We start from the raw sequence: 25619 nt of genomic DNA, 5'->3' as shown, positions 1-25619 counted from the left end.
ATTTTTTGATGATATACTAATCTACAACAAGCCTTGGAAGGATCATGTTCAACATGTTGATAGAGTGCTCAGACTATTGGAGGAGAAACAATTATATGCAAAACCCTCCAAATGTTTCTTTGGAGTACTAGAGGTGGAATATTTGGGTCATATTGTATCTCATGAAGGTGTTAAGGTATACCCTCAACAACAACAAGTTATCCAACTCTTAAAGGATAACCTCACAACAAGTTCTCCAACTCTTGGCACATAATAGGATGAAAAAACAGGCAGATCAACATCGCAGCGAAAGAAGTTTTGATGTAGGCGACTGGGTATTTCTACGGCTACAACCATACAAACAAATGTTCCTCAAGCAAGCTAATAAGGATAATAAATTATCACCAAGGTACTATGGTTCTTAAAAGGTGTTACAAAATATTGGTACTATGGCATACAGATTGGAGCTTCCTGCATCTTCCCAAGTGCCCACAGCTCTCCATGTTTCATGCTTAAAGAAGGTTATAGGTGACAAGCTCCTAGTTCAAACAATATTGTCGGAACTTGACGAGAAAGAAAAAATCATATTGGAACCCGAAGTAGCCACGGAAATCAGAACCCGACAGCTACGAAATCGATTAATTTCAGAGTATCTTATCAAGTGGAAAAACATACCCCCTGAAGATTTCTCATGGGAGGAAGAGAATTTTATACAGAAGCATCCAGAACTACTCAAGCGTTGAGGACAACACTTTTTGAAGGAGAGGGGCATCTTAGGTCCCTATACCACCAGTGTAGCCCCTTATTGTTATTAGTGCACCCCCCTTATTGTATTGTTGTGCTCATGTAGTCCCCATATTGTTATTATTGTGCCCCATAAAAGCCCACTATTGTTATTCTTTTTCCCTTGCAATATTATTGTTATGTAGGCTCTGATTATATTGTCACCCCTTAGACTGCTATATATAGAAAGGAGGTCTTGTCATTTGTATCATCCAAGAATTATTCATTTGTGTAATGTAAAGGAGGTTGCCCCCTTAAAGAGGCTGATTTTGAAGTCGTTGATCTATCTTTTCTATCTTTTTGTGAGCTGGTTTCATAACAGGATGTTTCACTATCTTATATGAAATACAACAACTAAAATCTAAGTGAAATGCAATATCTTGGTTTATTTTAAATTACATTTCTATCTAAATGAATCCTTCCTCTCAACTATTTTGAAGCTAGTCTCTAGTGTAGGTTGTGAGAGAGAAACCTAGGGGAAGATAGCAAAGGCTATATTAACGATGCCTCCCTTGGAGTTCTAACCACCTGATGCCTCCAGCGCTACAGAGACTGTGGCTCTGATGACTGCAAGGTCACCGTATTAACCAAAAAAGAGGGTCTATACTTCGCAAGCTGGATGAGAAAGATGGTCCTATCTTTCTATCAACCAAGTTTATGCTTGGAGGTAAATTAATTGATGCAAGACTAATCCTAGAATGCAAGTGCAAAATATGAGTGATTACTCTTAAGGTGAAGTTGTTGAATGTCTTAAGTACTTTAGAGACAAGTTACAAATGATATTCAATTTAGAACAATAAAGTACTTAAAAATGTACAATGACAATCTTCACCAAAGAAAGTGCTCAATGAACAAAATAAATGGTGCCAGAAAATGTTGCCAAGATTACCAATAGATAATTGTTCATGAAATGACCATAAATGGACAAATTCAATGCTTCTTTCAACAATGCTAGAATGCCAATTAGATAATGATGATTAACAATAGAATTCCAATGTGCCAATTAGATACAAAAGAGAGAACTTAAATTCCTTATGAACACAATTAGCAATTCTTTAATAGATTACCTCAAGATTACTCTTATCACGATTAGGATTATCTATTAAGTGCTTTTAAGAGTGACTTGATTTGCAAGATTACAAACTTTTAGATTTGAAGCACACTTGCAACAAGTTATTAAATCCACAAGAAACAATGTAATCAATTATCCAATTAATATGATAGCAATGACAAGCAGAGATGCAACAATGCTAGCTATCAATGAGAGAAAGAGAGCATTAATCCAGAATATGGTTCTTTAGACCAATAAGCCAACCTTATCAATTTAATCAACCTTTTAGAGCACTTATGTTTGTCAATGAGAATGCAAACAGTGATATGCCTATGCAAGAATGCAAATGGATGCAAGTGATACAAAAATGCAAGATGGGGCAACCAAGAGATCAATGATTGCAGCAGTAAGAAAAACACCAAATTTCACTAGAAAACACTTATTCAAGATGCACAAAGATGCAAGGAACAAATGCCAAATGAAAAGAGATGATTGTCAACAACTTTTGACACCACTGTTATGTTTATATCAGACCTTACACAACATATATTAGACCTTAGATAAATATGATAGCCTTCAAGAAATGAAAAAATATGCCAAGAAATGCAAGCCCAATTAATGCCAATAATTTACCAATGATGAAATATGCTTGCAAGTTAATTGTTATGCCACTGTTAGATGATTTTATTAGGCAAAATGAATGAAAGAATTTCCCAAAACCCCAAATATATACAAAAAATTTCAAAACCGCAAAAACCCCAAGTGCTACAAAATAAAATGTTAATTTTTTATAACAATGGTATGTTCTATGCTTAAGCACAATTTACTTCAATGTTCCTTTAGCAACCCAATGACAATTTCCAATTATATCCAGTAGCAATCACATTAACTTATAAACATTGATAGTAAATGTAGATAGAACATAAAATCATATGCAGAAAACAAGCCAAGACAAGAGGATACAAGATGTGGTAGATGCCAGGGACAAACCCCAAGTGAGGAAACCTTTTGATCAAATTTTCTTTTTATTCTTCAATAGTTCAGCAAAGAGAGAGATTACAAATATCCAAAACAGATATGCCAAATCAGCAGTCAATGCAACCCTAACCAGAAAGTCAATAGTGGTCAAAGTTGTCCCAAAATATCCTCCAAACAACAGTCCAATTCGGTCTTCTAGGAGAGTCGAAATCAGCCCAAAACAATTTGGTCAAACCCAGTCAAAGGAGAGAGAAACACTGCTGTAATTTTCTATAGTCAAATCTGAAGTCAACCTGTCCAAAACTCGATTTTTGTGCCAATAAATGCAGCCTAGAAAAATCAGAATTTTGGCCCAAAAGCCGAGGTCGACACTAGTCAAATCCTCCTTAGTCAATGCTGGTCAATGCTCTGAAACTTCAACCTGTTTTGCCCCGGACAAACTCGGCCTCCTGCCACACATGCGAAGAAGAGAAGCTGCCTCCAATAGTTTTACGAACCAAATAAGAGAACAGAGAGATGATGTGATGTGTGATGAGTGAATGTCCAAATGAGGGAAGGGTCGCTCCTATTTATACAATTCGTTGAGGGTGAGGAGACCCATCTATATGGCTTCATGGGTCTACATTTGACTAAGGCCGACCTTAACAATTTTGTCCATAGGAAGAATAAATTCATAATTCCATTTCTGCTTGTTAGAATGAGATGATCTTTATATCAAAATTGTACCTCTCTGAAAAAAGAATCCAATTCGATAATCATCTACATCATATGAGCTGTCTTAAGGTGGAAGTTGTCCCTAATTGCCAATTTTAACACAAAACAAGGGTTACAATAATTTACAAATATTTACAAATTAAAATTATCAACTCTCATTAGCTAATTAATTCTTTGTAGCCCAAGGTCAAATAAAAGATTTTGAGAAATTTTTAAATAAATTTTATGGATGAATGATTTGGAAAGATAGACCAGCCAAAACCCTCCTGCAAAATAATTCACCACAATGAAAGCTTAGAGCCCAAACAAGGTTGGCTCTTCCCCATAGTTTGTGAACTTGGAGCCTAAGGACTAGCGTACTTGTAAATCTCTATTTAATCTCAAGAGAAACTATTAGATTATATAGTGAATCAGATCACCTAAGATAGCTCGTACTAGTAGAATGTTCTTATCATCGAAAAATGAAATAACAGTGAAATATATTCAACACAATATAGGATAAACACATAGCCAACACATACCACAGATCAACAGATACAAGAACACCATGAACTGAACCCCAAAGTCTTTCTATGATGAAAAAAATGTTTCCAGCAAAGCAGCAACTGAGTACATGTGTTGCAAAATTACCTCATCCAAAGATGGGAAATAGAAGCTAAATGGCTTCCTTATATAGAGAAAAGCCCTCCAAGTGGAAAACAATGGCTAGTTGGCTTGATCCTCATCAAAATAATCTTGATCGTTGAAAATAACTTGATTATTTTTCAATCTTCATCATTGGATTTTTATTTTTGAGGAAAAATTCGAAATTCTCTTCAAAACCATTTTTTATTAATCTAAAAATTAATATTTTGGATTAATTTCCTCAAAAAATTGACTTTGACTTAACCACCAAGGTCCAAGGGCTCAAATTTTCTTAAAATATCCATTTTTCTCTTGGTGGAGGACCTCCAAAATTTGACTTCTTTTTGACCCACGAATCTTTTATACTTTCCACTTGGAGAGAAATTAATTTCTCTATTTTTTTGACTCAAAATTGATTAATTTTTTGGCTTGGGATTTTTATTTAATTTAGCCAAAAATAATAATTAATTGACTCTAAAGGGGATTAATAATTTTTCCACCCTCAAATATTTTAGCCATAGCTTCTGATAGCGAGGGATCGTGCACTAAAATATTTTTACATCAAAATATTACAATTAATTCAACCCTTAGAAGGGGAAATACACATTCAGACCAAACCCTCAAGACATTACCCAATTCTGTGACACAATATGATCTATTATGAAACCAAGTGTGCTTATAATAAAATAATATAGCCATGGTTTCTGATTGCAAGGGACCATGCACTAAAATGACTCTTAAACACACTTTTACATCAGACTCGATAAACACTAGGACTCACTTAAGACCTTGTCAATGAATTCCACCCTAGCTTTGGGGTTTACGCTGGAAGAAAAACTATGCTGATTAGGTGTGTTTACAAACACACATAATTCAAGGTTAAAAAGCTTTCTAGGATGAAATCCTTTGCCAAAATCAGAGACTTACCTAGGTGTTGTTACATAATTAAATGGTCATACTAGTATCATTTACAATAAACTCTGCAGAAATTGGGTTTACGAGGATGAATGACGACAATTGATGACTTTGATCCTCGAAAAATTTTCTCCACTTCTTTGTACTTTGCTTTCCTGGATTGTTAACAAAGTGTGGCCAACAGTGTGAAAATTCGAGAATCCCCGAATGACTACTACTGCAAACTAATATTACTTCTCGTACTTGTTAATCCATGCAAGTTATTTACTGTGTTCTTATATAAATATCAAAGTAAATACAACTGCAACCTTCACAATTTTAAATAATATGTGGAAACAAGAATCTGAGCAAAAAAGAAATAACACACAAGTGACACCGTTATTTTTGGACCAATGTCCCTGGAAAAACCTAATGTGGGAAAACAGGTGCAACAATTGAGGGTTTGTATTAATAAGCAGTAATTTCTGAATACAATCTTTGGATGCCTTGTTGGCTATCCAATACAGAGAATCTAACTGACAAAGAGATGAGTGAGATATACCTCACACTATCACTGGCGATCCAACACTGATCCAACCATTGAATGACTAGCCCTTAATTGCCTCTGCGCAATCACTGCGCTGCTCTGTGTCACAGCTTCTGGGGACTGCGTCACTCCTTTGGCTGATCGATTTGCCTCTGGAACTTCGACTTTCTGCCCTCTCGGTCTCACACCCCGACTTCTGGCTCTGGAACTCGATTCTCTAGCAAATTTCGGATCTCCTCTCAAGCTCTACGCTGCCTCTGCGTGGCCCTATGCTTCCCAATGTGGCTCTGTGCTGCCTCTTCTGGATCTCTCTCTTCCTTCTCTGCGATGTATCCTCGGATCAGGGAACTCTCCAATCGGAAACTATCTTTGCCCCTCACTGCAAGAAATCACCTCAATCTCTTATCGAGCAATTGCTGCACTGCTCTCTTCAGAAATCAATCTTTTGATCTCTTACTCGATGTATCTTCCAAATGCCCATCAAGCCTCTTCTTATAATCTTCTCGTTGAGAACCAACGGCCCCGATTAGAGTCTAATCAATGGCTTATATCATTTTGGCTTGATCCTCGTCTTCTTCTAGAAGTTTCACCCCCAGTTTAATTAATACCATTTAATTATTTTAATTTCCTAAGTTTAGACTTAGGCCTCCATTAAAAATAATTATTTATTTTAATAAAACCTTCTTCGGGTGGAATTTCCCAAAACGATTTCTGGGTATTCTGGAGTACATGTGTCCTAGCCTCACTGCAAATTTTGAACCTTAGAGCATATCCGATGCTATCAGAAATCAACAAATAGAAGGCACTTAAAATTGTTCGGTTTGACAACATACTCGGGAATGAATTGAATGTTTGTTTTTGTTTCAGCTTGAGTGGGATTACAAATTAGAGTGATCCTTTGACTTGTCACTTGAATTTTCCATTTTCCTTTGATAATCTGAAATACTTTTCCTTTGGTGATACTATTTCTCTTTTGTACTTTATATATTGGTGGTCATATATGGGATATGACTGCTCTTTCTACATGTGTAGTATTGCTGGGGTATATAAGAGGCTCTCGTCCTGCTTTTCATATATGTATACTCATGGCCTTGTTCTTATCATTAATACTAGTTATTGAGATATGGTATTAGGTCTGAACAGTGGGTAGTTATATGCATGGCACATTCATCCTTACAATGTTGAAGTAGCACCTTGTCCCATAAAGGGACACCCACTAAACTTACAAGATTGCCATTTTATAGACATTGCTATTGATAGAAACACATTCCTTTCCTAACGGTCAGCATTATAGGTAATTTTAAAAACCATACATGCCTATATTCCTAAATATAACAGGACCAAAGGAACCCTTCCGTATCCTTTATTAAGTGCACCTACCCATTTCCTAATAGTAAATACATAATTATTTTTCTAGTTAAGCTGCTTTATCTGATCATCCAGATTCCAGATAAGTAGGTAAAACTTTTGGCAGTGAACTCCTTTCCTTCCTTTGATGGTAACGTTTCAAGTGACTAATAGTTGAATATTGTTGCATGAAAATTAAGGAAAATCCTAAAGGTATAATTGATGATGTTTTTGCGGTGCTTTATTTTGCTAGCAATTTATTATATATTGTGCTGTATCTAATTGTAAAGATCCTATTTTCTGAACATGGATGCCTGTTATAGAAATCTATATTCTTATTTATCCAAATGCTCTTGATATAGGTTGCTAAGAGCATAAAGACAGTATTGAGACCTGGACAAGCATTTATATCAGTCAAGCTAGATATGAAGAGAATTGAGTCCCTACAGCTTGACATTTCTGCTTATACTGTGGCAGAAGCTATTTTGGTCACTCCAAAAATGAAACTGAAGCAGCAGGTTTATTCTTGTTTACATTGTTTTCTGGTGTTGAAGATTTAATTTCGGAAATATTTATGGAAAATCATTGGCTTTCACTATTAGACATGGAAAACCTTGATTTCTAGTTGTTTACAGATGAGTTACTCATTTAGATATGATAATTATATGTCCGGTTCTAAAATGAGAAATCTTGCAGCACCTTAGGGTTCTGGACCATGAGAAACTGGTGATTTTTCCACCTGAAGCAGATAGAATGAAGCTTTACTTTGCTATGCATTTCTTGAGAAACATGCTTCCAAAGGTTATTGTGAAGGTCAGTGAAAGAAATGTTATAGTAATTCTTTGTATTCTCATTATAATGTCTCATTTTCTACAAAAATGACAGCTTCCTTTCAAAGATGATAACTTTTTTGCAATTCAATGTCTATTTTTTATCGTTTCTTCCAAGTATTAAAGTTGTCAATGATATTTTCAACAGTTTGACCTTTAGGGTTATGTCCTATAACTTGGGTGGTTGTTTTCTGTATTTTTCACTTGCAGGGTATTTCAACAGTGGAGCGTGCAGTCATTAACCAAGATAAGGGCAAGTACAACCTGTTGGTTGAAGGGTAACGTTGCATCTCATTATTCACTTCTGTTCAGTATTTGCACAATCTTGCTGTACTTTGTCAAACTCTTCTATCAGTTTTTTAATGGCTATTTGTTGACAAATATTGCTAAGTGTTTCTTCCAATATGCGATAAAGTTGTTGACATCTTAAATAGCATTTATTTCTTATAGTATTCATGCACAATGAACCTTATTGCTCTCTTCCTTGCAATTTCTGATTGTAAATATCTTTTGCTTCATGAAAGGTTGGGACAAGTAGCATCATTCTGATCTCATACCTGTTATGACTCAAATTATCCTTTTAGGAATTAGTCTCTAAGTTTCTTGTACTGTTATGAACATAAATATGTATAAAATAAATATAATAATAATGATAATTAATTAATACAATATAATTAATAATCATGAAAAGACATGTCCCAAAGTACATGGCTATTAATGAAAGAGCACTCTGCTGTAGTATATACACGGGGCCCCACTGTACAGCAAATCATCTTATTTTTTACTGCTAATTACTTATTTCGTGTCATAACAAACTTTGTTCGTCTCATTTGATATTGGATCCAATTCGGATCCCGGCCATTGACACACTTCTTCTTAGACCTTGTCTGACTTGGCATTTAGCCATAGTCATTCTTTTGGTCAAAGTTTCTCTGCGGTTCTGGTTGTTGACCATAATCAGACCTTTTGCCAATTTTTATTGAAAAATTACTTATGCAAATTAAGAAGCTTAAGAAGGATAAGAAGTCACTGTAAAACAAAGTACAACTACTGATCGAATGGGAAGCATTGAAATCTTCAGATGTGAAAATTCAAGTTGAATTAAAGGGAACAACTATAGATCCCATTAATCTCATAGTTCAAAATGACCCCAATCCAATTGAAGTGGAGACATACTCAGATGTTGTAGTGCAAACAACAGAAATTTCAAGTGAAGAGCCACTGTGTGAAGATTACAAGCATGATAAAGGAAAATCTTATTACAAGAACTCATTATTGATGTCCACATCATAAGAGTAGGTGCATTAAACAGTCAATGTATCAACATCACTCATAAGGAAAACATTAACCCATCTCTAGAAGAATATTGATACTAGTACTGTCAAGTCTCATGATAATAATTCATCTTGGAAATCCTATATGCACAACTTTCCATAGAACATTGAATTGGGATGGTTAGATAATTTTTCCGTTCAACAATTTGCTTATCAATCAGAGGTTCATATGATATTGTATCATCAAAGATGATAGCTTCGAGAATTGGGAAAGATGCAAAGAAATTGCACAACAAAAAAACGATATCAAGCCTTTTTATCAATATGCTTTCAGGACAAAGCATTTTTAAGGGGAAGAAAATGTTATGAACATAAATATGTATAAAATAAATAATAATAATAATAATAATAATAATAATAATAATTAATACAATATAATTATAATTATGAAAGGATATGTCCCAAAGGACATGGCTATTAATGAAAGGGAAGTCTGCTGTAGTATATATACAGGGCCCCATTGTACTATCAAATCATCATATTTTCTACTATCAATTACTTATATACAATTTACATATTGTGTACACGAATTTCTTTATATTGCATTCATTTTGAATATTTTGTCTGATAACAAACTTTGTTCATATCATGTACAAGCAAACGAGGGAAAGTGCCCTTGTCACCACAGAGTCTGTGTCAGTTCTGAGTTAATGTTTTTCAAACTTGAGGGGTATTCCTAAGAAATTTGCAACTTGGGGATTTTATGAAGTGATAGCTATTTTAGTCAACTTAGGTGATGGGGAGAATAAAAAGAATTTTTGTAGGGCAATTACAGGTTTGACTCCTTGACGCACAAGAATTTTGATATCTGAATCTAAAACCAAAAGAAAGCTATCATAAATGGAATTCTCATTCATCAGACATTCACCATAAATCAAGGACATAGGAGTCAGGACCAGTGTTGTGAGACAGTGAGAATTGGCAGATTCATGAGTTTTGCCAAGTCTTGCCTGAAATGAGTATTCATCGAAATTTGAGGGTAAAACTTGTCAGGATTCAAAGCTCACCATGGATTTGTTAGACTTGTTGGATTTGCCAAAACTCATGAATACTTGCCCAGAACTTGCAAGTATGATCCTTGGCAGGCAAACAATGTTTTTCTGATTGTATTGATATATTAAGGTTGTGTAACATCAATTGGAATAACATTCAGGTTTAACCATTAAATTATAGAACTGATGCTTTCAAGAATTAAGAAAAATATATTGTTGATGTAAAATGGCTGAGTCTTGTTATAGTGTGCGATTACTGTGAAGCTAAGTTAACAGGATACAGATATGGATCTGCTGGAATTTCGAAGTGCTAGGATCCAGATAAATGAAAATTTTAAAAATAATGTAATCTATAATTTAATTTTTTATAATGCAAATATGTTGATTCTTGACAAGTTTTGCAACAGATTGCAGATTCTATAGAGAATTTTTTGGGATTTCTACAAGATGCCATTATCGAATAGAAATTTGATAATCTTTACATGTTCAATTGTAAGGCATAGGGCGGGGCCTGTTTCCAGTAGTAATGAGAATGCTTTGATTATTGTTTACCACACACACTGTGTTTCTTATAGATTTAGGATTAGGATTGCATAACAACTTTTCTGTGCATGTATCACTTTGATTTTGATTTTTAGAGATATGTAAGTGGCAATTTAACGAGTGTCAATATACTTTGCTGGGAAAGTAAACTAGATCAAAATTTAATATTTGGCATTGCATGTACTTTAGCTCCCTGTCACCCACCAAAATTGTAACCCTATGGGAGAAAGCTTTTCTCCTATCTTGGACAGCAAACCAGCCAGTAGCCCGACACATTGCTCAATGATGATTATATGCCACATTCGTCTACCATTTGCATGGGTCATTCACCTCTTACCATCCGACATTCCTCTTAAATGAAGATGTACTATCACTCTAATAGATACTTTAACAATTTTGCAATCAAGTGCTTTTACTTAATGTTTTGGGCATTCTATCATGGATAAAGGGGTGATCTAGATGATTGACCAATCGTGACTGTAAACTTGTTCTCTTACCTTACCAGGGGGTTAGTCTTTAGCCCTAGTCCAATTGGACCTCCAGTAAGGCCTTAGTGTTACAAGAGGGGCACTAGTTAGGAAACTTGGATTGAAATAGTGTGTCCATGACCATTCCATATTTTAAATCTTGCATCATTCGCTTAATACCACATCCATCCTTGGGGTTAACTGTCATTAGTTCATTGCGATTTGGAACTCATACATCCACATCCTTGAGTAGGGCCAAAAAACTTATCCTTGGGAGTTGATGCAGCTACAAGAATGATAAAAGCATAATATGGCTACAATAAAAGAAAAAGAAAAGTTAAAATGGGAAAGATGGTCCGGACATAATTAGCATGTGTATAAAATCCTAGCATGGGCTCTACCCTCCTCATTAGCCATCACTCAGTTCTTGAGCTCTAGATGCTCCATCTCATCATAAGGATCCCTTACACATCCCAACCCCGATGAGTGATAAATTGACTCATCTTAAAGGGGTAAATAAATGCTACATCATAACAAGCAAGCTTGGACCCTTGAGCTATGCATCATATAAAAGCATTACCAAAAAGTAAAAGGTGCACCAGAGGGGTGGAAAAAGTAGGCCAAAGAAAGGGGTAACTCATGCCTCCACGATTTCTTCCCCCATTACATCTATACACTCAGAACGTGGACCTCCATTAGTTGGCCCCTTGGCCATGGCACTTAGCCATGAAGTCGTTCCCCTTCGTTGCCACCTATTGTCACTACCAGCTATGAATTGAAGGGTTAACCTTGGAAATGACACCTCTCCTTAGGGGATGGAAGTACCTAATAGAGTTGATTACGTAGCCACCTTTACAAAGATAGGGAACACTTTTATGGGACTTGGTCTAGTTAGATATTTGAAGGTAATCCCAGTTCGAAGTATTGTTATGCCCTTAATAGCTAATTATGGTCCACTTTGATGTGCCTATGCTCATTTCCCCTAATGAATGGTTTCTTTCACTTGAGTTTTTCATAGAGAAATTGAGGCCTCGAGGGCATGCTATTCCACTCATACTCCACATGATTCCCAGGTCATGCTAAACTTCTAGACAACATGATGACCTCGTAGATGAAGCATTTCCCTACAATGCATGAAATATGTGCACCTGGGCTTGCCAAACCAAACTAGACAATCCCAGGTGAGAAAAATGCTACCCGGATGCAAAAGAAAGGCTTCTACTCAATGTTTTGCACTGGCCCTAGAAATTCTGCAACTATTGGTTGGAAGAAACCCCTGTTTGAGCCTCCAAAAGTTCTCAGAAAATTCTACCAAACTATTCTTGAGCTCTCCACCAAAAACCCAAAAAACCCAGAAAGGGTTTGGGCAAATTCTACTGACCACCTGTGACCCAAATTTTAAGCTCACTCTTCCCCACTGGTGGCCAAATAATTCTGCTGTTTGGAACACCAAAAATCCCCCAAAAATTCTGCAAAATTAGGAGCCAACTCCTTGAGTCTAGTCCATCAAAACCCAAAAATGATTTGGGCTAATTCCGACCTCCCGAAATTACCCAAATTTGGTGCTATGCCCTCCTTAACGGATTCTGCGTCCCCCACAAACTACAACTAATGAATATGTCACAATCCCTCCTCAATTAGCTGTAGAGTGGCCTTGCAAAATTCCTTTGGAAAATGTGTGTGAAATCCCTTCTCAAGCCCAACACAAATGAGATGACTACATCCCCACAAAATTTGCTTGGCAACACCACTGCGCAGGCCCTAAAAATGTTGGATTTGGCTCTCACAGGAGCAACAACTTCCAACTCTGAAATTCACCCCAAATGTTGGTCCACCCTTAGTGAAATTTCTCCTAAATTCGTTGGCCAAAATTCCCCTTGAAACTCCCTCAACTCAGTGGAATGACTTCTGCCCCTGCATCCTCCTGGAAGTTCGGGCTGACTAAAAAAGAGTTGATTTGTCCCACAAACTCCAGCAAATGTCTATCCATTGAGTCTAAAAATTTCTCCTAGAGTGGCACTCTGAGTTCACCGAGGAAAGAGATGAGATTTCCGCTTGAAAATATCCTTGTGGTAAGTAGCACTGGTAGTCTTGGCTAAGCAGCTCAAGAGTACTCTAATTCTAAAATTCAAAGTGTCAAAAGCCCCCAAAATGAGAGTCTCACCTCTGATTTCTAGTCAGCCATCCCACATGCTCCTTGTGGGCTCCACCCATCGAATTCCCTCTCTCACCCAATTCAGATTCCTCTAAGGGATGCGTATTCCCTTGGAGTGGCCCCCACTCTCCACTTCCCATTGAATTTCCTAGCTTTTCCAATGTTTGGGGTTGACACCTTTATAAATTTTCCTTTTTCACCCACTTTTCCTAAGTTTATATGTGAAATATTAATTAACTGCCAAAAATTGCAAAATTTAGAACTCCCTTGGAAAAATTATTAATTGGGGACATGATAGTCCTCCCCACCAAAAATTGTTTGTCCTCAAGCAATGCCTGAACAAGCGCCCTCTTTATCAGCTTACCCACATGGCTACTGCAAATGATATCGGGGTCCCAAATGTGCCACTAAGTCATCCTTGTCCCCAACACTCTCTTGTCATTGTGAAAATTTCAACTACTGAAATCCTATTGCAGCAACTGGTGTTATTTCTTCTAATTGTTAATTAATTTAACGATTTGTTTGCTACAACAAATATCAAAATAAACACATTGCAACCTTCACAAATAAAATTATGCAGAAATCACACACACAATGAAAATGACACAATTATTTTTGGATAAATGTCCTTAGAAAAACCCAACTTGGGAAAACCAGTGCAACAATGAGGGTTTTTATTATTAAGAAGCAGTGAAATCTGAGTACATTAATCTGGATGTCGAATCTGGCAATCCTACAGAGAAAAATATTGGCAAAAATCTAGTGAGGAATTTTCCTCACCTCACAGCAAAATTGGGCTCTGAAGACTGGCCTCTAAAACCCTTTGCGAATTGCCCTGCGTCACCCTCTGTGTGGGCTCTACGCAAGCTCTAATTTGTACGGTCTGGATCTCAAATTGATCTGCCTCGTCTGCTTGCTACTGACTCTTGAAACACTTTTGCAAATCGAACTGCCTCTAGAAGCTACTGCGCAGTCCCTATGTTAGCCTCTCTGTGGCTCTTCTGCCTCTCTGCATATGCACTCACTCTATCTGGAAAACTTCCTCCAACGTCATTGTCTTTACCCCTCACTCACTACTTTGATCTCTGGCTCTCTTCGATCACTGACTGTTGCTACTTTGGAAATCAATCTGCCAAGGAAATCAAACTGCTCAAGTGTATTCTCCATCACCACGTCGACCTCCTGTTATAATCCACTATTGGAGCACCAACGACCAAGATTAAAAATTAATCAATGGCTAGGATCATCTCTGGATCGATTCGTGTTAGTTTTTAGACTATTCTCACCTTATTTCAATTAATATTGATTAATTAACCATATTCCCTAAGTTTAGACTTAGGAAATATTTAAAAAATGACTAGTAATCTAATTAAACAACTTCTAGGTGGAATTTCCAGAAACAATCTATGGGTTTTGGAGATCTCATGTATTCTATCCTCTCCACCATATTTTGTGGCTAGAACACATTTGATGCTACAAAAACTAACACTCCCTCTTAGTGAGGAATGTGTTCTATTGTTGCACACCCTGCTACAACACTTTGTCTCTGTATCATCTCCTGTCATGCTGCTGATGTCTAGCCTCTGTGACTGCCTGCCACTGGCCATTGCACAACTCTGATGCTACACCTGTGTTGCTGCTAACTTTGTTGTACTGCTGCCAACTTTGCATCTGCAACTAAAAAACATCCAAAATACTAAATCAATTGTGTTCAGTATGATGCATCTCTCACCCGAGCCTCTGGCTGCTACTAGCCTCTGCACTGTCTCTAAAGAATCTGCGTTGCTGCTGACTTTGCTTTGTGCCACTTGCACTGCTGCCAACTTTGCACTATGCTCCCCAGTTTAGGATTGCTACTAGTCTCTGCACAGTCACTCTGGTATCTGACTACATCTACTGCCATTGATCCATCTTGCTACTGAAAACTTTGGGCCCCCTTGCCTAATATTGATCCATGAGGTGGACTCCTCAAGGACCCTTCCCATCTGTAGCTTTGGGGCTACAACTCCAAGTCACCCCACCTCACTCTTGGAGGTATATTGGTGAACATCGCAAAGTCTTCCTCCAACCTGGAGGACAGCCTATTGATCTCTGCTGAAGCTACTTCTTGTTCCAGCTTCTCTTCCTTGTCCTTCTTTCTTAGAGGACATTGGGTACTGTAGTGACCGAGCTCACCACACCTAAAGCACTTTACCTTTCGCAGGTCCTTCTTCTTCTTCCTCTGTTCCCCTTGCCACTAACTGGAACCCTTAAATGTGAGGGCCACATTCTCCTCCTCCTTCAACACCTTTTGCCTACTGCTACTACTGCCACTGATAGATCTCTTCAACAGAGCTCTTCTCAACTCCTCCTGTTGCAAATCGGCCCACATCGTGGCAAGGTATCTCTGCCCAAGATACTTTGTACGGATACCTGCCACTCCTCTGAGACATTGTTGAGTGCCAATCGCACTAGTTTTGTGGGTTAAGGCGCTACCCCAACAACTGCAAGCTAGTTTTAGACCACCTGAATTCTGGTGAGGAAGGGATCTATGCCTTCCCCCTTCTGCATCGTGATACAACATGGAGAGAGCATCCCACATCTCTTTGGACATCCCTTGGCCAACTATGCGTGAGACTATATGATCTCGGACTCCATCTAAGATCAACCTTTTCGCCCATGCCATTTCTTTTCGGTATTCCTTCATCTGATCGCATCCTTGGGAGCTGTCACTACATTATCAATGTAGGCTTTCAGGTCATATTCATCGAGAAGGAAGGACATCCTTGCCTTCCACATGGTGTAGTTGGAAGCTCCATCCAACCTATCCTAATCTCTATGCCTGATAGTGGCCATCTTTGAAAAATGTTGAAAACTCCCTCTTTCCCTGCGCTCAGTTACTGCTCTGTTACTTGCACTCCCTCCTGGAATGCGTGGCTTTGCTCGCTGCTGCTGCCAATCTGCAACTAGAAATTCAAACTTCCGAGACTAGAAGTTCCCTCAGAAAGACTTTCCCTCTGCTGCGTGTGCTTTTCTCTCTTCCACCCGACGCTAGCTTTCCTCTAGCAACCTGCTGCAAAACCCTCTGCATCCAGCCAGAAATCTAGCCAATGAAAATTCTGAGCTGCTCCCTCTGCCTCTGGAATCACTCGATCTGGAAAAATCAAAATTTTTTTGCCTCTTAGAAAAATCAAATTTCCACAAGCAACTCGACCCTCTGGCGAATGGTTTGCACTGCCCCTGGGAATTTCGGCCTGCTTCTCTTACTCAACAACGAAATTCCTTCTTTTGCTTCTGAGCTCTCCAACTCATCAGTCTCACTTTGATAACTTGTGAAAATTTCAACTACTGAAGTCCTATTGCAACGACTGGTATTATTTCTTCTAATTGTTAATTAATCTAACAATTTATCTGTTACGACAAATATCGAAATAAACAAACTGCAACCTTCACAAATAAAATGATGCGGAAATAAATAGCGCTAGAACTGAGAAAATACTAGCACACACAATAAAAATGACAATTATTTTTGGACAAATATCCCCAGAAAAATCCAACTTGGGAAAACCAGTGAAACAGTGAGGGTTTTTATTATTAAGCGACAATGAAATCTGAGTACAATAATATGGATGCCAAATCCGTCAATCTTACAAAGAAAAATACAGGCAAAAATCTAGTGAGGAATTTTCCTCACCCCACAGGCAAATCCAGCTCTTAAGATTGGCCTCTGAAACCCTCTACGAATTACCTTGTGTCACCCTCTGCGTCGGCTCTGCACAATCTCTAATCCATACGACCTGGATCTCAAATTGATCTACCTCTTTTGCTTGCTACTGACAGTGGAAATGCTTCTCCCAACCTCTATAAAATTCTTCTGCCACCGGAACTCTAAAACAACTTCTTGAATTTGGAAATCAAACTGCCTCTAGAAGCTACTGCGCAATCCTTGCGTCAGCCTCTCTGTGGCTCTTTTGCCTCTCTGCAAATGTACTCACTTGATTTGGTAAACTTTCTCCAACGTCATTGACTCTGCCCCTCACTCACTACTTCGATCTCTGGCTCTCTCTAGAAATTGACCGCTACTAGTTTGGAAATCGAACTGCTCAAGTGTATTTTCCATCACCACATCAACCTCCTCTTATAATCCACTGTTGGAGCACCAACGACTAAGATTAAAACTTAATCGATGGCTAGGATCATCTCTGGATCGATCCGTGTGAGTTTCTAGACTATTCTCACCTTATCTCAATTAATATTGATTAATCAACCATATTCCCTAAGTTTAGACTTAGGAAATATTTAAAAAACGACTAATAATCTAATTGAGACACTTCTAGGTGGAATTTCCAGAAATCGTTTCTGGGTTTTGTAGATCTCCTGTATTCTAACCTCTCCACCATATTTTGTGGCTAGAACACATCTGATGCTACAAAAGCTAACTGTCATGAATGAGTCCCTCGATATTAGGATTCGAAGCCATCTTGATCAACATGAAGCACCCGTTGCTCCACTCATTATCCAACTTGGTATAGGCACTCGAAGCCCTCCGCATAACATTAGTAAATAGAGCATCATGATCATATAAAGTCCTGTCTATCTCCACGTACATATGCTCTACTAAGTCATCCATCTCATGTACTCCAAGGGTGGCACCTAAATTTACAACCCGATCCCTGTGGAAATAAATCCTTTCCCACACAAACATCCCCTAAACTACCCTTGTTGATCATCCCTTTATGTTGGTGAAGTTCCCCATGCTAAAAAAGAGTCACTAAAATCCAATGGAAGGTTGGAATGATCTCCCCTTCTCAAACCCAGGTCACTCCCAAGGGTAGATGAACTGTTAAGAATTGTGATACTAGGGTCCCATGCCCATCGTTGGAAGGAACTGTCCTGCAGACCCTGCAACACTCTAGTCACGACTAACTGCCTAACATGCTTGTACCAGAGCGTCATCTCCTGCAACTCTCGGCCATAATATATATGATGATTGAGGTTATGCCCAACCTGCCAAGGGGACTCAGCAATGCCCCCGCCTATCACTCCGTGGTTGGCCGCAATCCTAAACAACCACCTCCCTTGCCATATGGTGAAAACCTTGGTGATCCCCCATGTGTCAACCTGATAATGAACTGGATCATTGACTATCCTTACCGTACTCACTAAATAGTGGAGTCTCCCCACGTCAACTGGATCCCTGGATCCCATAACCATACTAGAGGTCCACAACTCCCAATTCCCACTGCCTGCTGTTGTGACACGCTGCTAGTTGCTAGGACCCATCTGTGCCTTGTCTCTGGCCCATGTATGTATAATGTATCCCATGGATGGGCATCCAGAATCAAGAATCTATCCCGCGTATGATGAAATTCTTTGCTCCTGCCAGACTGCAAAACGAAATCTATTATCCCAACTCCTAACGATGTATTCGGGTACTGCCTGGAGCCTAGGCATCCTCCTACTAACGAGGACTATCATCCCTTGTACCTCATGCCCACATAACACCTCGGGCTATCCTACTAGAAATGTCCCTTGCAGCTCACTCATGATCACCTCCCTAAGTGTGAACTCAAGGGTGGAGCATATACTACCTCGCAAACCATGCACTCACTAGCCCTCTACCTATCAGCTCATGCCCTGACCACATGCCACCGCTGAGATGCCTCTCTCTGGACACTTTGTGCCCCAACTAACTGTCTTGAGTGAGCCTTCTACATCCTACTGCCCGAGATGAAGGCATCAAGGGACAACATCCAACTCCGTTGTGCCTGCAAACAATGTGGAAGTGAGACTGGCGCACAAGTCCCCATGGATATCATCAAATGATGCTCATTTGCATCCTCATCGATTTGGTGTGAGTTACACCCATCGTCATGCCGGTCGCCTCTATCAGGCTCTCCCTGGAGGTGACACTCCAAAATCCCAATGGGTAGTGTTGACCACTACTGGTCAACTGCCCATGCAGTACACCTCCTTTCTGTTGGCAGAGAGGGGTAGCTCCTGAGCGACATGTCCGTGCCAGCCTACAGTCATCGACAGCTTGATCATTTTTGTTGTAAACCCAGTCTGCATGTATAAGTTGTAAATAATCTAAGCAGATCAGAGTCATGTGTGTAAAGTTGCCTAGGTGGACCTAACTTTCTAATGATGATCTGCGTCCCGGGAGGTTTTTCGTCTCACCGATCTACGATCGGCAGAGTTTTCCTTCAAACCTGACCCCAAAGCCGGGATGGATTTCGTCATCAGAACTTTAGGAGAATCTTATATGTTAATCTGCTAGATTATAGTTGTGTCGCAGAACTGGGTGTTCTATGAGGGTCTGTATTAAGTGGGTTCATCCCTTTGAGATGTAAATTGTAAAAATCATGATGAAATGTGTCTTGAGGGTTGAAAATGTTGTAAATCCCCTCATGAGTCCTAGGTCCTAGGTCCTAGGTGATGTTTCCAACGGCTTAGTTTGATGATCCATCTTAAAATGAATTAAAAAATTTAAAAAAATGAATAAAAATAATAAAATTATAAAATAAATAAAAAAAATTAAAAAATAAAAAATAATAAAAAATTAAAAAAACATAAAGCAAAAACCCTAAGCAATAAAATAATAATATTTTTGTGAATGCATGCAAATATCTTTTTTAATAATAAAATCGACGGATGAGATTAAGAGATGTCTTAACCCTCATCGACGGTCGAGATCGCTTCAACATGGATCACTCAAAACTAGCCGTTGGGATCATTTCCTTTATATAGGGTCTTAGGGGGTCATTTTACAGGTTTATCTGATCTGTGAGTCTGTACTGAAAGCTCTCTTGTAATCTGATTTCTGATTAATAAAGAAGACTTTGGGGTTCAAAACTGGCTGGTGTTACTCTCTGGAATTGCTGTGAGATGTTTGTTTTTTCTGCATATTTCAGTTTTCAGCAGTAAATAGTAGCTGGTTTTCAGAGTATTGTGAGTACAGGTATCTTGCTCATGTGCTAGGGTTTGAATGTTGTAGGGTTTCTGAAATAATGGCAGGTATCTCCATTATTTCTTGAAATCTAGTAGCATTTCTTGCCCTCTTTACTGATGTTTGCTTGAGGTGTGCAGGAAAATTTTAAGTGAAGGATATTTGTGGGCGTCTGGGGAAGTTCTGGGCTGAACCAGCCGACTCCCACAGGCTTTTCTGTGCAGAGCCCAGCTGATTGTGCCCTGGGTTAATCATTTAAATTTCATTTTGTGTTTTACACTGAGAGATTTTCTTTCTGTTCACAGTAAAGTTCAAATTCCTGATATATTGAAAACATTACTGCAACTATTGTCAAATCTGGCTATCCTAGAGCTTTGAAATTTTGGTTTAAGTTAATTTCTCTTGAAGGGTTTTACTGCAAAATTTTGTGTATGTCCTCCAGATTTCGCTTTCGTCTTTGCAGATTACAGGTACATCAAAATCTAGAGATTTTTCAAGGTTTCTGGAGCGGGAAAAAATTTAAAATTTTGTACTGGGTTCAAATCATTATCATAGTCCTGCCCCTCAGCCTACAGCCGTCATCAGAGCCGGGAATCTGTGGGTCGTGTCTCACAATGCCTTTAGCACAAACAAACACTGTCAAATCTGGGTGAGATATCTGCAAACTGACGTAATCTCTCAATCGATTTTCATAAGGTACGCTTTCAGTTCACTTGCAAACCAGTTCTTGTTGGAATGTCTGCGTAAAATCGTCTTGACCTGAGTTCTGTACGCCAAAGCATAATCCCATCGCCATTTTTCTTTCTTTTCTTGCCTCGGTTTTACCTGCAATGCATATGATCAGTTCAAAAATTTCTGCTTGAGATAGCGTTCATATCTTTTTCATTAAGCTGTAAACCCTCAGGCAAAGCATAATAGTGTAATCCCAAGCGCCGCAGCATTCAGCTTATCGCTCTGACGGCTCATTCTCTCTGCGTTTTTTTTTGTTTTAACGGCTGGTCTTGTCGACTTCTGGTAGCCATTTGTGCGCAGTTACGGCTCTTTTTTGATTAAGCGCACTTTCGATTTCCAGTTCCTTACGCTGAGCCAGAGTTACGATTTTCATTTGCTTGGCATTCGATTCATCTCGGATTGTCTTAATATTAGCGTTATGATGGCGTGGTTGGGTGCAAAACGTTTTTTGGGTTGTTAGGATTATAGTTCAGCAGTAGAACGCGTTTCCTCTCTGCGTGCACGGGTCAGGGCTGTCGTTTCCATACCTGCGTTTTCTTGCTGGGCGTAGTCGTTTAGGTGGTCACGTGTGTTAGTTTCATTCACGATTAGAACTCGTTTTTGGTTTTGATTCGTTCCAATCAGGCTTTTGGATATACGTTTGCCCTTTGGAAGTAGTTTTAATAAAGTTTCATTTTTATTTTCTTTTAAATTTTTTTTAGAATTTAGATTTAGCTTTGTAAAATTTAAATTTTCTTTTTTTAGGGTTTGTTTAAAATAAAAAAAAAAAAAAAAAAAAAAAAGAAAAGGTTAGCATAGATGTTTTTTTTTAGATTTTAATTTATTTTTAATTTAATTTAGGTTGTATTTTATTTAGATTTAAATATAGTTTTAACTTTTTTGTTTAGTTTAGATTTTTAGTTTTCATCTTCATAAAAAATAAATAAAAAAGATAAAAAATATTTCTATTTTGATTAGCTTTTAAATTTAGATTTTAAATTTTTTTTTTTTAAAACTTAGGTTTTAGAGATTTTAAAATTTTAGATTTGAATTTTATTTTTTTTATTTAAGTTTTCAAAAAAAAAAAAAAAAAATTTGAAAAAGCATAAAAATTTCTTTTTTGTGGAGAATTGCTCTTACCACCTTCAGTTGTTTATCATCGTATATCTTTCGTGCTGAGGTCTGAATACGAAATAAGTATCTGGTTTCTCTGTTATTCAAAGCAATTTATTTCTCTTAGTTTGCCAGATATCGTTATTCGAGGAACTTTGTGGTTTTTACTGGATATTTAAAGCATTGTTCTGATCATTTGATGATAGGTGATTGCTGTTTATGATTCATGCTCTTATATCACCTAGAAAGTAATCATTTAGGCACCAATCTAACAAGGCACTGGTCTATCAAATCAATAAAACCATTTTAGTGCATCTCGTCTCCCGGCCCAACTGTTTGGCAGTTGGCCTTCATCTTTCCTCAGGGTCTACCCCCCTTAGCCGTGGGAGACAGGCTTAAACGGAGGGATCGGGGATCAGAGTGACAGCCCCCGGTCTGAGCGTTGTCGTGTCAATCCGCGCGACAACAGGTAGCATCACACATTACTACCTATGGCCAAGCATCCCTGTGCTCCCCTGCGTACAAACGTGTATCTTTGTGCCCCTTGGCACACGACTGCACCCAATTGCACCCCTTTGTGCATTGTTGGACACCACTACCAGCTATCATATCATCCTGTATCAGTCGGTACCCCTCCTGTGACAATGTAGTTGTTGCTCCATGTGGAACCTCGAGGTGGTGTGAATCACTCCTACTCCACAGTGTAAGCTCGCACAACCTGACACTCCACCATACACCTCTCTGCTCCTCTCTAGAACACTGAACTCTGTGGTACGAATCTGTGCACCACTGAACACCTATGCCAACTGCTGCACCACCCTGTATCATCGGCCATCCCACATGCATCAATACATCCACGACTCCGCTAGTGACCCCACCATGATGTGGGCAACCCCTCCTCATCTTCCCTAGTAGACCTGAGTGGTCTATCTTCTCACATGCTAACGAGGATGACACTATTGTGCCTAGTGTCCAATGTGCCCATGAGAGAGCATTGTCTCTATACAATGCCCCGTTTGGTGGCCTACTGATGCCACCTCCTCCGGCCAGCCCCTGCTAGAGTATGCTACTCTCCCTGTGACTCCATGTGCATCCAACATGCCCAAACAACCCATGGGGTTGGCTTGTGAACCGCTTGGCTACTAGTGCCGATTGGAACTCCCCCAAGGAATGAGTGTGCTTAGTCACTGAGTTCACTGTCCCATTGATGCCATAGCCATCCTGCATCCCAGATATATGATAGGAAGCCCCACCTAGATCCCAGTGCCAACCTGGGCCTCCATGATTCGGATTTAGATAGGAACGCAACAAATTACAGAGATAACCATAAATACAGAGATGAGATAACCATAAATACTGAGATGCATCGGAAATAATACTTCATTTCATTACCGTAAAATATTGAAATGTGCTTACAAACAGAAATGGAAATAAATCAGCTAGGGCGATGGTAGCTTATCTCTGAGAAGAGATGTGGCGGTTACATGCCTCTGAACTGTTCTCAACTGTGTTACAATGAGGCTCGAAGGCCTATTTATTGTTGAGAAACAATGGAAAACCCTTAACATTCCAAAACCTAACCCTAGAAGATGAAATGCCAAATTGTGGGCCCCGTTTGGGTAAATTGGTACATCAATTTCCCGGGGTCATAACTTTGGCATATGATCTCCGTTTGACGCGTACAATAGCTCGTTAGAAAGATCTATCCGAGCACTACCACTTTGGGAGGCAACATGGGTAACATGGGTCCATGGACCCATGTTGCCCCAGTTTTCCCAAAAAACGTCATTTAGGGCCTCAAAACGGCTCTGAAAGTTCAGGACCTGAAAAACTGCTAAAAATAGTAAATTGTGCTAAGGAAACTGAAAAAGCTGGAAGAGATAGTTGTGGGGGTCCAAATGGGATAGGTGGGTAGCCACCAACATCCACCTGGATCATTCCTCCCCCCTTAGGAAGCAATGGTCCCCATTGCGTTGAGTTCCTCCATTTGCTGAACTTGGTCCCAGGTGAGCTGTTCTGCCATCTCTGATGTGTTCAGAAATGGTGGGAAGCATGGTCGACGACGGTCCACATTGATCACTTGTTGCAAGCGAAGGAATGGAGGAATGTTATGCTTCAAAGCATTGTTACCCGTAGCCTTGGTACTGGTGTAAGGACCATGTCGGAGTGGTCTGAGTTTCTGATGGGTTCTGGTAAGGTGTTCTCTCTGCAGATGCAACCAAACTTTGTCGCCCACCTGAAACTTGTGTGGTACTCCTGTGGGTGAGAAGTTGTTCCTGTGTCTTGTCATGACTGTATCCCTTTGCTGCTGCTGCATGGAGGAATCCTTCGCGGGGGTCATGGATGTGATGACAATCTTCCCCTTACTTTGGGAGTGAACCAGACAGATGAATTTCTTGGTCTGGGAGATGAGCTTGCTTCCTTTCTTAGCGGTGATCAAAGATGTGGCGGTAGGTGGGGCTACCTCCGGTATCCTGTATAATGAATTATTCAAAGAAATAATGACAACGTGAGGCCTGGACTCATACACAGCATGTCGCCTCCACAAGTATGGTTGGCCTAGTATGTCGCCTCCACAAGTATGGTTGGCGAACTTTTAGATCTCGTCCTTTGTGAAGCCACCGGATACTGTACGGCTGCGGGTGTGGTGTAGTCGGTAGGCCCAACCGCTTCATGACCTCTGCTGAAATGAGGTTCTTTTGGCTGCCACTGTCGACAATGAATTGCAGCGGCGAACCCTTCACCCACATCTGTGAGTGGAAAAGGTGCTCCCCCTCTTCTGGATCTGCAGGTTCATTCTTCTGGATCTTGGCAGTGGCAACAATGGCGCTGGGATCCGCATCAATGATCTGCTTCCCTTTGCCATTCCCCTTGTTAGGTTCTGGCTCAGGGTCAGAACATGCATCTGATTCCGAAGCCTTCAACTCGGCCACCAGCGACTGCTTGGTCCGACACTCACTGGTGTTATGAGTAGGACTCTTGTGGAACTCACACCACTTTCTTGTGTCCTTCTTCGACTTCGTGGTGTTGTTCTTTTCTTGTGGCTTCGACGGGTTGTCTTGGGTCACCCCGCCTTGGCTTTGTTCTTTGGGCTTCGGATTTGCAGATCCAAAGTCTCGCTTCTTCTGTTTGAACTTTTGCTCGATTTTGACAGCGTATCGGTATGCTGTGCCGAGTGAGGAGATGTTCAAGAACCCCATTTCTTCTTGGATGTATCTGTGTAGGCAGCCACAGTATTTGAGTACCAGATGCAGCTCAGAATCTTTAATACCCAACTGTGTGCGAAGGGAATGAAAAATGTTTGTGAACTCTGGAACATCTTGGTCTCGTCCCTGCCGCAGTGTGGTCCATTTGATGTATTTGTCCTAATAGCTTCCGACAGGGTAGTACTGCTCCTTGATGGCATCTCGGAAGTCATTCCAAGTGGGTGCAGCTGAAAATAGTGAGCATGTACTTTCATCCTTCTGCTCGCAGTGGGTTTCCCACCAGTCCTTGACGTGGGGGGCTACTTTGAGAAGAGCGAAAACAATCTTTTCCCGACTTGAAAATTCATGAACAGAAAAATACCCATCTAGCAGATTTAACCATTTACCTACGGCATCTGCGTCTATTTGACCCTCGAAGATGGG

The 25619-nt window shown here is 39.4% G+C and overlaps 1 protein-coding gene across 6 annotated transcripts in view; it reads left to right on the top strand.

The window, feature by feature from the left end:
* The window catches only part of LOC149203292 (DNA-directed RNA polymerase III subunit 1-like), a 450745-nt gene that overhangs the window by 376522 nt on the left and 48604 nt on the right, over nt 1-25619 (top strand). For all 6 annotated transcript variants that reach the window (XM_089403379.1, XM_089403376.1, XM_089403378.1 and 3 more), the window contains exons 23-25: nt 7280-7435; nt 7614-7730; nt 7958-8025. In XM_089403379.1, coding sequence (XP_089259505.1) covers nt 7280-7435; nt 7614-7730; nt 7958-8025 — 341 coding nt within the window. The remainder of the gene's footprint in view (nt 1-7279; nt 7436-7613; nt 7731-7957; nt 8026-25619) is intronic.

The sequence above is a fragment of the Pinus tabuliformis genome, chromosome 2_1 (genome assembly GCF_031772625.1).
Source record: "Pinus tabuliformis cultivar Carrire ecotype Pingquan chromosome 2_1, CPIR1, whole genome shotgun sequence".
NCBI lineage: Eukaryota > Viridiplantae > Streptophyta > Pinopsida > Pinales > Pinaceae > Pinus > Pinus tabuliformis.
Note: the sequence above shows the minus strand (reverse complement) of the source record. Positions and strands in the feature narration are given on the sequence as shown.